The sequence below is a fragment of the Vigna umbellata genome, chromosome 10 (genome assembly GCF_029865625.1).
Source record: "Vigna umbellata cultivar VRB3 chromosome 10, Vumbellata_1.0, whole genome shotgun sequence".
NCBI classification, from domain to species: Eukaryota; Viridiplantae; Streptophyta; class Magnoliopsida; order Fabales; family Fabaceae; genus Vigna; species Vigna umbellata.
The window spans coordinates 19,658,251-19,674,799 of record NC_142174.1 but is presented as its reverse complement, the minus strand read 5'-3'; the positions used below and the strand labels follow the sequence as shown (position 1 = coordinate 19,674,799).

The 16,549-nt window shown below is 39.7% G+C and overlaps 2 protein-coding genes and 2 long non-coding RNA genes across 5 annotated transcripts; all 4 read right to left on the bottom strand.

Annotated features, from left to right (window-relative positions):
- Nucleotides 1-1,534: 1,534 nt before the first annotated feature.
- LOC148192116 (uncharacterized) lies at nucleotides 1,535-4,087 on the bottom strand. Its single transcript, XR_015782733.1, has 3 exons — nucleotides 3,627-4,087; nucleotides 3,416-3,521; nucleotides 1,535-1,767 (listed from the first exon to the last, which is right to left on the bottom strand). It is a non-coding gene; the product is annotated as an uncharacterized LOC148192116 (long non-coding RNA).
- Nucleotides 4,088-5,671: 1,584 nt separating this feature from the next.
- Nucleotides 5,672-8,751, bottom strand: LOC148192115 (uncharacterized). Its single transcript, XM_088100005.1, has 5 exons — nucleotides 8,113-8,751; nucleotides 7,440-8,034; nucleotides 6,817-7,250; nucleotides 6,041-6,342; nucleotides 5,672-5,738 (listed from the first exon to the last, which is right to left on the bottom strand). The coding sequence occupies exons 1-5, from the start codon at nucleotides 8,749-8,751 to the stop codon at nucleotides 5,672-5,674; spliced, it is 2,037 nt and encodes a 678-aa protein (XP_087956131.1).
- A 233-nt stretch (nucleotides 8,752-8,984) lies between these two features.
- LOC148192114 (uncharacterized) lies at nucleotides 8,985-11,536 on the bottom strand. The gene is made up of 3 exons (XR_015782482.1): nucleotides 11,076-11,536; nucleotides 10,865-10,970; nucleotides 8,985-9,217 (listed from the first exon to the last, which is right to left on the bottom strand). It is a non-coding gene; the product is annotated as an uncharacterized LOC148192114 (long non-coding RNA).
- A 1,934-nt stretch (nucleotides 11,537-13,470) lies between these two features.
- LOC124828272 (putative polyamine transporter At1g31830) lies at nucleotides 13,471-16,079 on the bottom strand. Of its 2 annotated transcripts, none has more exons than XM_047301530.2 (2): nucleotides 15,898-16,079; nucleotides 13,471-15,206 (listed from the first exon to the last, which is right to left on the bottom strand). In XM_047301530.2, exons 1-2 carry the CDS (start codon nucleotides 15,898-15,900, stop codon nucleotides 13,749-13,751), a joined length of 1,461 nt encoding a protein of 486 aa, XP_047157486.2. In that variant the 5' UTR covers nucleotides 15,901-16,079; the 3' UTR covers nucleotides 13,471-13,748. The 2 variants fall into 2 exon arrangements, with proteins under 2 accessions (XP_047157486.2, XP_087957050.1); XM_088100924.1 differs by lacking the exon at nucleotides 15,898-16,079 and adding an exon at nucleotides 15,428-15,869.
- Between the last annotated feature and the right edge of the window lie 470 nt (nucleotides 16,080-16,549).

Genomic DNA, 16,549 nt, shown 5'->3' with positions numbered 1-16,549 from the left:
AACCGAGCGTCCACCCAGGTGGGCAATCAGGACCGAGCGTCCAGCCATTCAGGAACCGAACGTCCGCCCAAGATGGCAATCAAGAACGCGCGTCCAGCTATTCATGAACCGAACGTCCGCCCAAGATGGCAATTAGGACCGAGCGTCCGTCCAGTGTGACCAGAGAGTAGAACCAGATGGACGCCCACCCAGGTTGACATCCCTGGCCAACCATCCTTCCCAATCGACCCGCACTTTGTCGACTACACGGTTAAACGCTAATGACTCATTAAAGCCCTTAACGAAGATTAAGGTGTGATTGGGCCGTTATCAGGCCCATGAAAGGTAAAAGCCCATTACAATCAGTATAAATAAAGGTTCCAGGTATGAGTTCCAGACAGATTGCTTAGAATGCAACATATGCATGCATTATAAAACGCTCTGTCATATTACTGACTTGAGCGTCGGAGTGCCTTTGACAGGTACCCGACCGCCCAGCTTGGAGTAGGAGGACTACCACTGGGAGAGCATGGGGAGAAACCCGCCTGGCCTCCAACCTAGAGCGTGGAACAGCGTCAGTCCGTCACTGTGTCGTCCGCCACACGCATGCCCGGCCTTCTTCAGCTCGTGGGATTCAGAAATGACCGTCCGGTTTGCGTCAGCTTCTAGTGTCCCCTGCGCCAGAGCCGCTCAATCCGCTTCAGCTGGAGAGAAAGCGTCCGCCCGGTCCATAGCAGCTTCATTGTTCGTCCACCAGCCTTTATCGTTCGTGATCGTCCGTCTGGTCTTCAACAAACTTGTGTGTTTTAACAGGATCCTCACGGATTCGGTCGAAACACAAGTAAACCAATTAATGTGATCTCGTTAACAGTGTTAAGTTCATATTCATGTGAATTAAGGTTAAAAGAAGTTTGAGACGAGAAAATACACATAAGAACAAACTCTTTGAATTAAAATGGTGATAAAAAAAGTTCGGATTAATTCATAGACTCATCTATACGAGTTAGTTTCAAAGATTGGATTGGATTCAAAGTTAAGTAGGAGTTCTTTTTTCTATATTCCATAAAATCTCTTCATGTACTCCATTGATGCATTTTACTTTTTATAATACACCAAAATAATTTCGAATATATTTTTTCGAAAGCACTCATCACACCTCTATTATGGATAAAAGCTTTCTAAAGACTATGATGGTGTGAAAAGAAAAAAACATCCTAATTAAGTTATTCAAATTAGGTCCAAGTCAGTGTAGTCAATTTAGGTCTAAGTTTAGACATGTTAAGTTCATGTTAAGAAAAGTAAAGTCAATTCAAACTCACGTCTAATCAAAATGGATTGTAGAGTTAAAACTTCATTAGACCAAGTTAAATCATATTTTAATTGAGTTAAGTCAGATTTATCTTAAATTAAATTAAGTCGAGACCACCTCTAGTCATGTAAGATTAGATTCAGATTTATCTTAAATTGAATTAAGTCGTGACTGTAACATCCCAAAATATAGTAATTACCATAATTTAGAATTAATTACAATTAACAGTAAATAAGCAGTCTTTACATTAATAAAGCAGAGTTCAAAAGCCGAACGACTTGGATAATAAAAATAGCGTACGCTTAAACAGAAATGGAGATCATTAGGACGAACGGCTTTACAAAATACATAGCCGAACGCTCAAATTACTCTAACATTTAAACGAGCGCTCTAAGGCTCGGTCTTTACTTCCACTTGCACCAGATTTGCTTCTTCTAAATTTTCTTCTTCCAGCATTTCTTCCAGGGATGCACCACCATCTGCTCACATCCACAACGGATGATCATTGCATTTGACAAGACGGAGATACGTATACAAGACAACACAAGGAAATGCAAGGGTAAGCTTATAATATTTAATTCATACGTTCATCATACACATTCAACGTATCAATGCACACGTATAACATACACTTTAACATATTGGAATATAGAAATTTTTATAAATATAAAAGACGACCGTCCGGACTGTATGAACCGTGTAGCTACAGGCGTCCTTGCACCCGAGTGATGTAGTAACTGGGATACCCTCAACAGCTGCCACTCGAGGTTAATCCTTCGCCCCTGCTAAGTGAGGGATACGAAAGACCTCCTGCCATTCCCACACATGACTACTCCCTTCTACGTGAAGATGAGCATCACGGAATATCAGGATGGACCAAGCCAGCATTAGCTAACCATAGTCATACTTTACCAATTCAATCTTTCAATATATATATATGAGACGTTCCTCCCTGGAACGCTCGTCCAAAATCCAACATCATAAATTCAGTTCTCATAGTGTTCACACTTTAACTTATCATAATTCATCATCTTTCACATCATTAGGTTCAGGAGTCAAAAATGACGAACGTTCAGTCCAATGAAGGGTGAGGACGAACGTCTAAATGAATTTACTGGATAATCAGTAAAAATATATAACGAACGTACTTTCTGTTTGACCAATTAAATGAACTGACTCAACTTTGAAGTGTACTGGTACTTAGAAAAATATTTGGGATAAAAACTTGCACCAGATTTAATGCACAATGGAGGATCAAGAACACTTAGAATTATTTTTGAAGAGACTTGCATATGAAAACCACTGCCAGGAATGGAACGAACGTAAAGAAAATTGAATATTTAATACTTTGGACGAACGCTGTTTTATCAAATGAGTATTCAATTAGAACGAACGATTGGTCTGAGACATTGCGCAATTTAGAACGAACGCTCGTTATAAGACCTAGCGCTATTTTAGGACGAACGCTCGACATAAGGCCGAACGCTATCAAAGACGAACGCTCGACTTAAGGTCGAACGCTATCAAAGACGAACGCTCGACATAAGGTCGAACGCTATCAAAGACGAACGCTCGACATAAGGCCGAACGCTATTACGAACGAACGTTCGACATAAGGCCGAACGTTCTCATTTCAGCATTGTTTAATTTAAGGCGTACGACAACTCTACGTTGAGCCGAACACTCAAACATAGTAACTCAATAAGGACGCTCGTTCTCACACCGAATTCTTCCCAAATGAAAGAATTCAATTCTAAGCCTTTGCAGGGAAACCGAACGGTATAAGACCGTACGGTGACGAGCGTTAATTATCATAGGGACTTTCTCAGATACAGATTTTCAACCTTAACAGGATTCCAGATTTTTTTTTCCAACTTATCTTAACTCAATATTTCTCATGTAATTCATACTTTGTAATTTTAAATCAACACAATTCCAGACTTTATACAATTCACATTCATACGTATCAAATATACTCATACATCACAGCCAACACATATTCCATGCATCCAGTTCAATCAACGTTCATTCATACATGCTAAAATCAACATATTGATCATACATACAGTTCATATCATACGTTCATGATTCATACAAGTATAAATTAAATTTATAAGCTCCCCTTACCTGGATAGCAGTGTACGCCCTAAAATATGATTTCCACACGTTCAACTACAGTTCTTCTATACGCAACAGCCCCTTAAGTTCCTTCTACTCAATCTAACCACTTGATCTAAACACCCACAACCAGAATTTATTCAGATACAGTACATGCATAAACCGATAGCATGGTTTCGCATGAAACCCTAATGGACAGCTACTAAAGAGAGAAACTTACCAGTTGGATTCCAGTTCTGTTCGGTCCAAAAGGAAGACCACAGCTGGATGAATGTTCCTACGGTGCTGAAAACGGGTTTGGAGAAGTAACGTAAGATTAACAGTAGAGAGAAGTTGGAAGTTTTAGAGAGAAGATGGAGAAAATGGAGGTTTGGGTTCAGAGGAAGACGAAGAGTGCGTGGTGCAGGTGAGAGGGTTTTCTGAAAATCCAGTTTTGTGAAATTCACGTTCGTTTGAGCGAACGTACCCCAAGCTGACACGTGCCCACTAAATTCTGAACTGGAAGCTTCTTCTGCAACACGTGGCGTGTGTGCAGGGGAAGCCATGTGCGTTTTCAGAGAATGATGGGCGTGGTTTCAGTGAATGTCAGAGAGTTTATCAGATTTGAAAATGGGTTTTAAAATGAGATAAGAATGGATTGAGGGGTGTATTAATGGTGATGTGACAGGTAATTACAGAGAAATTTTCAGGGTCTCACATTCTCCCTAACTACAAAAATTTTCGTCCTCGAAAATTTAAAACTTACCCGTGAATAGGTGGGGATACAAGTCTCTCATCGCACTCTCTACTTCCCAAGTTGAGTCACCAGTCTTAGCGTCCCACACTATCTTTACTAAACGAACGTCCTTCCCTTTGTGTAATTTTGTGCGAACGTTCTCAACACGAACTGGTTGCAACTCCAGCGTTCGATCCGGTTGTAGGTGAATGTCTTCCAGTTCTAAGACATGAGAGGGGTTGGCTATATACTTTCTGAGTTGAGACACATGGAAGACCGGATGTAGATTTGATAGTTGAGGTGGCAATGCTAATTCGTAAGCTACTGGTCCAATTTTCCTCAAAATCTGGTACGGTCCTATGAACTTTGGCGACAGCTTCTTTGGACGAACGACTCTGCCTACTCCAGTAATTGGGTTGAGTCTCAAGAATACGTGATCCCCTGCAGCAAACTCCAATGGCCTCCTTCTTCTATCCGCATAAGATTTTTGCCTACTCAGGGACGTCTTCAATCTCTCCTGGATCAACTTCACTTTGTCAGTCGTTTGCTGGATGAGCTCAGGTCCAGTTAGCACGTTCTCTCCTTCCTGGAACCAGCAAAGTGGCGTTCGGCATTTCCTTCCATAGAGAGCTTCAAACGGCGCCATACCAATGCTAGCTTGAAAACTGTTGTTATACGTGAACTCCACTAGCGGCAGTATTTCATCCCAGGCGCCCAAGTGATCTAGGACGCACGTCCTCAGTAAATCTTCCAGCGTCTGGATGGTACGTTCGGACTGACCGTCCGTTTGAGGATGATACGCTGAACTCATCTGCAGTTTGCTTCCCAACTCGCCTTGTAACGATTGCCAAAACCGAGATGTGAATCTCGGGTCTCGGTCAGAAATTATGCTTGAAGGCACTCCATGAAGACGAACGATCTCCTTGATGTACAACTTAGCCAAATTTGTCATTGACATCTTCAAGTTTACTGCTAGGAAGTGGGCGCTCTTTGTTAATCTGTCCACGATTACCCAGATTGAATCATGATTTCGAACCGTACGTGGTAGATGGGTCACGAAATCCATAGAAATGCTGTCCCACTTCCACTCTGGAATTTCCAATGGTTGAAGCAAGCCGCCTGGTCGTTGGTGTTCAGCCTTTGCACGTTGACAGGTCAAGCAAGATGCCACAAAACGAGCGACATCACTCTTCATTCCAGGCCACCAGAACGAGCGTCTAAGATCTTGGTACATCTTAGTCATACCGGGGTGTATGCTGAGACGACTATGATGTCCTTCCTCCAAGATAATCCTCTTCAGCTCGCCATCATTGGGAATGCACGTCCGTCCCATGTAACGCAACATGCCGTCCGTTCCAGCATTGAAATGCTTGGCTTGATCCGTACCGAGCGCGCTTAAAATCTTCATCAATTCTTCATCCTCTCGTTGTTTCATCCGGATTCGGTCGAACACATCACTTGATATCCTCAAGGTGCAGCATTTAATACTCTTCGGCTCCAACTCGAACTGCAACCTTAGGTCTCGAAAACTTTCCACTAAACTTAGCTCTTTAACCATCATCAACGATACATGTGCTGCCTTCCTGCTTAGAGCGTCCGCCACTACATTGGCCTTTCCTGGGTGATAAAGCAACTCAAATTCATAGTCTTTTAAGAACTCCAACCAACGTCTTTGCCTCATATTCAACTCCTTTTGATCAAATAAATATTTGAGGCTCTTGTGATCACTAAAGACTTGGAAGACGGATCCATACAAGTAATGTCTCCAAATCTTCAATGCAAAGACGACCGCTGCCAATTCCAGGTCGTGCGTTGGATAGTTGCGTTCATGAATCTTCAACTGACGAGACGCGTATGCTACCGCTCGTCTCTCTTGCATAAGCACACAGCCCAACCCTTGATGGGACGCGTCACAGTACACTTCAAAAGGTTTGGTCGTGTCTGGAATTATCAAAACTGGGGCGCTCGTCAGTTTTTCCTTCAGCTCTTGGAAACGCTCCTCACATAGATCAGTCCAGGCGAACGGCTGATCCTTTCTAGTCAATTGGGTAAGTGGAGCCACTATCTTAGCGAATCCCTCTATGAAGCGTCTGTAGTAGCCAGCAAGCCCAACGAAACTTCTCACTTCAGTGACCGAACGCGGGCTCTTCCAATCCAACACTGCTCTCACCTTAGAAGGATCCACTGAAATACCTTCAGCCGAGACCACATGGCCCAAAAACTGTACCTCATTCATCCAAAATTCACACTTGGACAGTTTTGCATACAACTCCTTTTCTCTCAACACGCTCAGCACTGCCCTCAAGTGTTCTGCATGCTCGGCTTGTGTCTTAGAGTAGATGAGAATATCATCTATGAAAACGACCACAAACTTATCCAAGTAAGGTCTGAAGATGCGGTTCATATAATCCATGAACACTGCAGGAGCGTTCGTCACTCCAAATGGCATCACTACATACTCGTAGTGTCCATAACGAGACCTAAATGCTGTTTTCTGGATGTCGTCCTCTTTCACCCTAATCTGATGATATCCCGAACGCAAGTCTATCTTTGAAAATACCGTTGCCCCATACAGTTGATCCAACAAATCATCAATCCTTGGCAACGGGTACTTGTTTTTGATGGTCAGCTTGTTCAATTGTCTGTAATCTATGCACAACCGAGAGCTGCCATCCTTCTTTTTCACCAAGAGCACAGGCGCTCCCCATGGTGAAACGCTCGGTCTAATAAACTGCTTCTCCATCAACTCTTCGATCTGCTTTTTAAGTTCAACCAACTCTGCAGGCGCCATCCGGTATGGTTGAACTGAGATAGGTGCGGCTGTCGTCACCAAATCAATGGTGAACTCAACTTCCCGAACAGGAGGTAACCCAGGTATTTCCTCTGGAAAAACGTCCTGAAACTCCTCCAAAATGGACGTTCGTTCTTTACTGCCAATAACGAACGTTCGTTCTTTTCTGCCAATAACGGACGTTCGTTCTTGCCTCAACTTTCCCAGCTCTTGGTCTTCATGCGTCATGATGAGGAAACAAGCAGCGCCCTCCATAATATCTTCTTTCAACTGGCCGAGCGTCACACCCAAATCCTCTTCGTTTTCTTCAGGAAAAATTAACTCCTTAGCTCCACAATCTATGAGAATGCGATTGGTATTCAGCCAATCCATTCCCAAAATTACCTCTAAATCTTTGAGAGGCAAACAGATGAGATTCACTTTGTATCTACGCCCTTCTACCTCAATAGGACATCTAACGCACATGGTAGACGTCCTAACCTCACTAGCTGCTGGTGTTGACACCACCAGGTCAAACTGCATCTCACTCGCTGCTAACCCCAGTTTTTCAACGCACGCCTTCGAGATGAAGGAGTGTGTTGCCCCCGAGTCATACAACACACAGCAAGATATTCCATGAAGTAAGCAGGTACCAGTGACGAGCGTACCTGAGCTCGCTGCCTCCGCTCCAGTGATCGCATACACTCGACCCACTGCTTGAGCTCGTCCCCCTCTCGGCTGATTCCTTCCAGCATTTGGTGGTCTCATTACTGCTCGACCTCCAGAGTTGCACTCGTTCGCCACATGCCCATTCCTTCCGCAACGAGTGCAATGTCTTCCACCCACCAATTGAGGGCATGACGAACGGTAATGCGGCCCTCCACACTGAAAACAAGTAATACCACCTTGCTGCCCATACTGTCCGGCAGGAACCAATGCTTGCGATCCGCTTGCGTTCGTGAGTTGATTTGGACGAGCGTAAGGAAATCTCCTCTGACTGGTATTATTCCTTGCTACGATTGGTCCCCTTACACCCTGATGTTGCTTCTTGTGCTTTTCCGCCTCGGCCATGTTCTTCTCCAACACCTTGGCCCTCTCCACCATGGCAGAAAACGTTCGTATGCACAAGCTTGAAATCATAACCTTCAAATCACTTCTCAAGCCGTTCTCAAACTTCCGGCACTGCCACTCTTCATTTGTGGCCATTGTGTTAAAACGAACCAAGTGTTTGAACTTGTTCGTATATTCAGAAATAGACATCCCTCCTTGAACCAATTGAAGAAACTCTACTTCCTTTGCAAACCGAACGCTATCTGGAAAGTATTCTTCATAAAATTTATTCCTAAACACTTCCCAAGTGATGGGAGTTTGGGCGTCCGTCAAGAGAGCTTTTGCGCTCGTCCACCAGTGGCTAGCTTCACCAGTTAATAAATATTCTGTAAAAGCCAAACGGTTGTCGTCTGGGCACCTTTTGGCATCATAAATCCTCTCCATGTCCCTTAGCCATTGATCCGCTGCATCCGGAAGTCCCTTTCCATTGAACTTGGCAGGATGATGTTGTAGAAAACTTTCCAAACTCCATTCCGTAGTGGGCTGGGTGGCATTGGAAGAGGACGCTCCTGGCGTGCCTCTGGTAGCAGTAAGAATGTCCATCAATTGCCTCTGCGTGGCTTCCGAACTGGCGCGAGCGGCCTCCATAATCTGCATGGCGTTCTGATTTTGCTGCATCAGAGTGGCGTTCTGTTCCATCAGAGTATTATTCTGTTGTTGCAACCTATCTATCACGGATTCCAACAGCCTAGCGTTGTTGGACGCGTCAGTATCATTTGGCGGTGGGGGAGGAGGAAGTCTAGGCGCCATAGGTTCTCTGGTTCATCAGAAAACGAGCGTTAGAATTGCTCAAGAGTTAAAAAAAAAACAATAACTCACTAAACATATAATAAGCACACAGCAAAAACACAGTGCACCCATATCCTACAGTGTCCTTTTTATAGAACAAAACTGCTCTGATACCACTAATGTAACATCCCAAAATATAGTAATTACCATAATTTAGAATTAATTACAATTAACAGTAAATAAGCAGTCTTTACATTAATAAAGCAGAGTTCAAAAGCCGAACGACTTGGATAATAAAAATAGCGTACGCTTAAACAGAAATGGAGATCATTAGGACGAACGGCTTTACAAAATACATAGCCGAACGCTCAAATTACTCTAACATTTAAACGAGCGCTCTAAGGCTCGGTCTTTACTTCCACTTGCACCAGATTTGCTTCTTCTAAATTTTCTTCTTCCAGCATTTCTTCCAGGGATGCACCACCATCTGCTCACATCCACAACGGATGATCATTGCATTTGACAAGACGGAGATACGTATACAAGACAACACAAGGAAATGCAAGGGTAAGCTTATAATATTTAATTCATACGTTCATCATACACATTCAACGTATCAATGCACACGTATAACATACACTTTAACATATTGGAATATAGAAATTTTTATAAATATAAAAGACGACCGTCCGGACTGTATGAACCGTGTAGCTACAGGCGTCCTTGCACCCGAGTGATGTAGTAACTGGGATACCCTCAACAGCTGCCACTCGAGGTTAATCCTTCGCCCCTGCTAAGTGAGGGATACGAAAGACCTCCTGCCATTCCCACACATGACTACTCCCTTCTACGTGAAGATGAGCATCACGGAATATCAGGATGGACCAAGCCAGCATTAGCTAACCATAGTCATACTTTACCAATTCAATCTTTCAATATATATATATGAGACGTTCCTCCCTGGAACGCTCGTCCAAAATCCAACATCATAAATTCAGTTCTCATAGTGTTCACACTTTAACTTATCATAATTCATCATCTTTCACATCATTAGGTTCAGGAGTCAAAAATGACGAACGTTCAGTCCAATGAAGGGTGAGGACGAACGTCTAAATGAATTTACTGGATAATCAGTAAAAATATATAACGAACGTACTTTCTGTTTGACCAATTAAATGAACTGACTCAACTTTGAAGTGTACTGGTACTTAGAAAAATATTTGGATAAAAACTTGCACCAGATTTAATGCACAATGGAGGATCAAGAACACTTAGAATTATTTTTGAAGAGACTTGCATATGAAAACCACTGCCAGGAATGGAACGAACGTAAAGAAAATTGAATATTTAATACTTTGGACGAACGCTGTTTTATCAAATGAGTATTCAATTAGAACGAACGATTGGTCTGAGACATTGCGCAATTTAGAACGAACGCTCGTTATAAGACCTAGCGCTATTTTAGGACGAACGCTCGACATAAGGCCGAACGCTATCAAAGACGAACGCTCGACTTAAGGTCGAACGCTATCAAAGACGAACGCTCGACATAAGGTCGAACGCTATCAAAGACGAACGCTCGACATAAGGCCGAACGCTATTACGAACGAACGTTCGACATAAGGCCGAACGTTCTCATTTCAGCATTGTTTAATTTAAGGCGTACGACAACTCTACGTTGAGCCGAACACTCAAACATAGTAACTCAATAAGGACGCTCGTTCTCACACCGAATTCTTCCCAAATGAAAGAATTCAATTCTAAGCCTTTGCAGGGAAACCGAACGGTATAAGACCGTACGGTGACGAGCGTTAATTATCATAGGGACTTTCTCAGATACAGATTTTCAACCTTAACAGGATTCCAGATTTTTTTTTCCAACTTATCTTAACTCAATATTTCTCATGTAATTCATACTTTGTAATTTTAAATCAACACAATTCCAGACTTTATACAATTCACATTCATACGTATCAAATATACTCATACATCACAGCCAACACATATTCCATGCATCCAGTTCAATCAACGTTCATTCATACATGCTAAAATCAACATATTGATCATACATACAGTTCATATCATACGTTCATGATTCATACAAGTATAAATTAAATTTATAAGCTCCCCTTACCTGGATAGCAGTGTACGCCCTAAAATATGATTTCCACACGTTCAACTACAGTTCTTCTATACGCAACAGCCCCTTAAGTTCCTTCTACTCAATCTAACCACTTGATCTAAACACCCACAACCAGAATTTATTCAGATACAGTACATGCATAAACCGATAGCATGGTTTCGCATGAAACCCTAATGGACAGCTACTAAAGAGAGAAACTTACCAGTTGGATTCCAGTTCTGTTCGGTCCAAAAGGAAGACCACAGCTGGATGAATGTTCCTACGGTGCTGAAAACGGGTTTGGAGAAGTAACGTAAGATTAACAGTAGAGAGAAGTTGGAAGTTTTAGAGAGAAGATGGAGAAAATGGAGGTTTGGGTTCAGAGGAAGACGAAGAGTGCGTGGTGCAGGTGAGAGGGTTTTCTGAAAATCCAGTTTTGTGAAATTCACGTTCGTTTGAGCGAACGTACCCCAAGCTGACACGTGCCCACTAAATTCTGAACTGGAAGCTTCTTCTGCAACACGTGGCGTGTGTGCAGGGGAAGCCATGTGCGTTTTCAGAGAATGATGGGCGTGGTTTCAGTGAATGTCAGAGAGTTTATCAGATTTGAAAATGGGTTTTAAAATGAGATAAGAATGGATTGAGGGGTGTATTAATGGTGATGTGACAGGTAATTACAGAGAAATTTTCAGGGTCTCACAGTGACCACCTCTAATTATGTAAGATTAAGGTTTGGTTCACTTTGTACCAAATTAGACAAGTCCACTTAAAACTAAGTGGAATGAAACTCACCTCAATTAAGTCATAAGGAACCTTTTTTATTATATAATCAAAATAATCATCTTTCAATGTAAATCATGATTGAATAATTTTTCTTTATTTTAAAATAACTTAATAGTTTTTCTTTTTAAAAATTATGTTTTGCATTATTTTTTAATACTATTTTTATAAAATATGTATATGTTAAACGGAGTTATTTTGTAATTTTTAGTTAGTTACTCATAAAATTAATAAAATTGTAATATATATATATATATATATATATATATATATATAATAAAAATGTAAATATAGGGAAGCTGACGTGCTTTTTTAGTATATAGAAGATATATTATTCATAATTTCTTTTGATATTATTTTTTAGTTGAATAATTTTACTCTTTAATATATAAAAAAATGCTTTATTTATCCAATATATAATATAGTTTTTTATTTCAAAATAATTATAATTTTTCATTTTAAAATAATGGTTACATAATTCTTTTAATGTTACATTTACAGAATTATATATATATATATATATATAATATTATATTTGTTCTATTTTCAATTAATTACTGATAAAAAAATATAAAATTATATGTATGTTAATGTAATAAATATATGAATAGCTTCCGGCCTAGTGTTTTCCCTGGTTATAAAAGAAATAATTCAGATAAAAAAATTGGTTCCTATTTATTTGTTTCACATTGATTTTTTTTAAACCAAAAGTTACCACATGAATTAAAAAGTGGTTTTTATAAAAAACCATACTCTTTTTAGGGGTAAGCTTTACAATTAATTACTTTTCACAAGTATATTTCTTACATAATAGTTAACAGTATAAAAATAAATAAATATTAAAGAGATGAAGAAAATAATATTTTTAATCCACTGTATAATTTTTTTTAATTGATGGATAATAAAGTATGATAATAGGAGCACATGATTTTACGTTTTTTATATAAAAGAACATATATCCTTTTTTTATTTGAAATAGTTGTTATTTTGAATAAGTTTCTCTTTTAATTTTATACAAAAAAATACTTATCTTTTCTTATTAAACAACTTAAAAAAAATTAATTAGTTTTTTCACGAAAACCAAACGTTGATTGGTTAAGCATGTATTTAGGACAGGCAATTTAGAAAAAAATAAAAATTTTTCCCAGAAAAGAAAAAATCTATCTTCCCATTACGAAGGCTTTTTGTTTTTTACTCCAGAAATCTTATTTTTGAGAACTGGCTTGCGCAAAAAATCTCCTCAATTTCTTCCGCAAATAAATAGCAAGAGCATCCAGAATTTTCTTTTTTCTTTTTTTTATCAATCGACGCTTATTAAAATTAAACAACACAAATAAATAGCTGCATTGTAGATGTTCTAAGTTTATTTAATTGTATTTCTCTAACTTAATTATCCTCTCCTAGATTCTATTTCAATGGGAGAGGACCATACTATCCTCGTATTAGCATGTCTAATGTACAGTGGCTTTTTATGCGATTGGATCAAATCCAATCTTTAGTATCTTTTGAACAGAGAAAAGAATAAGGCGAATGGAACTGGTCGCGAGTGACATATACCTACGTGAATCAAAACAACAATAATAATAATTTCATAAAGTATCGGAAATGAATTTTTAAAAGAAAAATTGTAACTTCTACTTAAAATTAATACAACAATTTTATAACAGAAAGGAAATATGAAATGAATAATAAAAAAATGCAAATAGGTTTAATAAATTCTTCAATAAAAATACCATTACTGTTACAAGTTTTTTACAAAAAGCACATCTACCAATCAATCTAAAAAAGCTGTAAAGGAACGGATTCATGATTTAGCTTCTCTACCAAACAATTTAAAATTAAAGTAAAACGTCTCAATCTTATTTTTCTCCCTCTTCAAATGATAACAGAATCTTCTTATAAACAAATAACTGATTTTCCAAAGAAATTCTAAATTATAGCTTCCAAGTTTCTAACTACCACCTCATCTATCTATTGATCAAACTAAAATCATAGACAACCAGATAAATTACCAAAGGTGTTGGATACAAAGTTGCCCTCTCATGGTTTGAACTTAACTAGCTTCTTTGAAGAACCTGAAGACCAAATCTACTTCACAATATAGAAACAAGACAGATCAATACACCAAAGAGCGATTCTCATCCAGATTGCCAAGATCAGGGAGCTCAGAACTGTGGGAAAACTTCATCCATCTCTTTTTCTCCACATATTTGAGGCAAGGCTGCAACACAAGGCCTATTGCGATAGCGATGAGGCTTACAAACATTACTTTAAGGGAGGAGAAAAACAACACAACACCAATCAGTATAGTGGGAGGGATACAGAGCAAAATTGCTCCTGCTGTTCCCCCTGCTATCTTGTAAGGGCGAGATGCATTGGGGTGTTTGATCCTTAACAGAATGAATGCAATAAACTCCAGAATCATCCCAAAACAGTACAAGAAATTTTCAGCAGCTACAATTTCTTGAAAGCTCATCCATGACAGTATGATCACACCTGATGCTGAAAAGAGTATTCCTATTAGAGGTGTTCCGTGGCGAGACCTCTTGGTGAAGAACTCAGGCAACATTCCTCTCTCAGCCATCCCTAGTAGCTGGAAAGAATCACTGCTCATTTCAGCAACAAACATTCCCATATTTGACATGGCGGCAGCAGCCTGAAGCCACCATCTCAACCATGCCCCTCCTATGATCATAGCAACATCTGAGAAGTAGCCATCCGACCAAAGATCCCGGTTGAGGGGAACAGCACCGGTACCTATTAGGAGAGGAAAGAAGTACCCTAGAACTACTAGAATCACAGCGTAAAACAGAGCTCTTGGAAGAGTTTTCTTTGGATTTTCCACTTCTCCAGCAAGAGTACTTATGGAATCCCAATAGTTAAGATTCCAAAATAGAGTGTTCAGATACAAATTCCAATCAACATCCTTGAGGTTTGTCACGGTCCATCTTGAAGGCTGTAGATCGGGAATTGACAAGAATCCCATAACCACAAAAGGGAGGAGTGAGAAAACCCCTAAACAAACAGCAACCCATCCCACAATGACCATACCCCTATAGTTCAAGTAAGTGAGCACAATAGTCAGAGCCCATGCTGCAGCAATTCTAGGCAATCCACCACCTACAGCTGGGACTGCTGACTTCAGATAGTCAAGAAATAGAACTGGGTATAAAGCATTGTCTATCACCCCACTCAGCCATTTCATCCAACCTTGCTGAAACCCCCAATACGGCCCCAGAGCAGAGGAAACCCAAACCACATAACCACCGTTTTCAGGGAACATGGTACCCATCTCCGCCGTGATCAAAGCTTCAGGAACACTCCATATTAATGGGAAAAGCAAGAACCCAAGGAGGGCTAACAGAGGACCAGCTGCCTGCACAGTATCCTCAACCCCAAAAGGCCCCCCTGAAACCTCATAGAAGATGAGAAATACAAGAGGAAGAAGTGAAACTTTACTTGAGTGATTTGCCCTGATGGAAGTTGATTCACTGACAGCTACATACTCGTCATGGGAGAACTCCCCCATTTCAATGGAAGCTTGTTGTCTATTAGCAGCCGCTATCCTTAATTTCTGCACTCATTTTTTAAGAATCACAAAATCAGAAGTTGAGGTCTGTGGCAACAGTATCTGATACACTGTTTTTAGCATAATCATTACTGCTGAATAAAATGTATTGAAGTCAAACTAATTAAATAAAAAGTTAGGTAAGCCAACTTTCAAATGTTTTAATAAGATTCAGTAACACCAATAGTGGATACTGAGTTAAATAAAGAGAGTGACTCGGAGATTACCCTGAAACTCTTTTTCTTAAAAGATCATAGATGGGGCAAATGCACAGTTTTGAAATAACACCATAACCACAATCAAGTGCTTTTAAGACTCCAGTTATCTAATAAAAGTCACAAAAAGTAAACCGGTCTCGTCAATGCTGCCGCAGAAATCCCAACATCCATCAACAGAGCCAAAAACCCACCAAACCACGCAGTGAAGTGAAAGGAAAAAAAATATTACGAAGATGGGTCTACTGGGCTAATATAAATTTCGAGCATTAAAGTCCAAACAAAACACGCACGCATCAAAAGGGGGAGCGCTGGGAACAGATCTTGGAACACCGATCTCAGAAGATAAAAGAAAAACAGGAAAAAAAGCGACACCTCCTAGGAATACCATTCGTGAAAAGCTTCGAAAACCAAATTATGAGACCCGATCGAAAAGAACGGCAACTACAGAAGGACAAAAGGAAAATGGTTAATGAACAAACCATGAATGACGCGCTATCCCTTCATGGTGGAGAAGATAACATTCACCATCGTGGAATCCAGCGTCGACCATTCGTGTCCACTCACAACACAAGAAATAGAAAGCGAGCTTGAGAAGGAAAGGGATTGAGAATCTTTATACAGTGAACAATTTTTTGTGTAGAAAAGGCTTATATGGTTTTTGAATTGTTATTTCATAAGAACTGAGTTACGCCGACATCCAAATGAACTGGATCAGTTTTAGTTTATTCAATTGTTTTAGTTTGTTATCTGATAATTCAAATTAATGTTAAATTTAAGAATTTTTTTACTAGACCACACTAATTAAGAAATTACAGAAATTGTTTTTAATAAAATCATATTTAAGTCTATTAAAAAAAGATATAAGTGCTGTGCTGTATTCTATTCTTGTATATCAAATGTTTACTTTTTAAATATAGTTTCAATTTTAATGTTGGATAGGTTTAATAATCGTTAAAAAGAAAAAGATATCAGCGGCGGCCCCAAATACTCGCCTTTTCTTATCTGTCACTGTGTCCGCTCTCTTTAACCGTTCCCTACTTGTATTAAAATGATTATATATATATAAGCCTACTCATAATCACTAGTTTACAATGTCTTGTCTCCCTAGCAATTATTCATGCATTACATTCG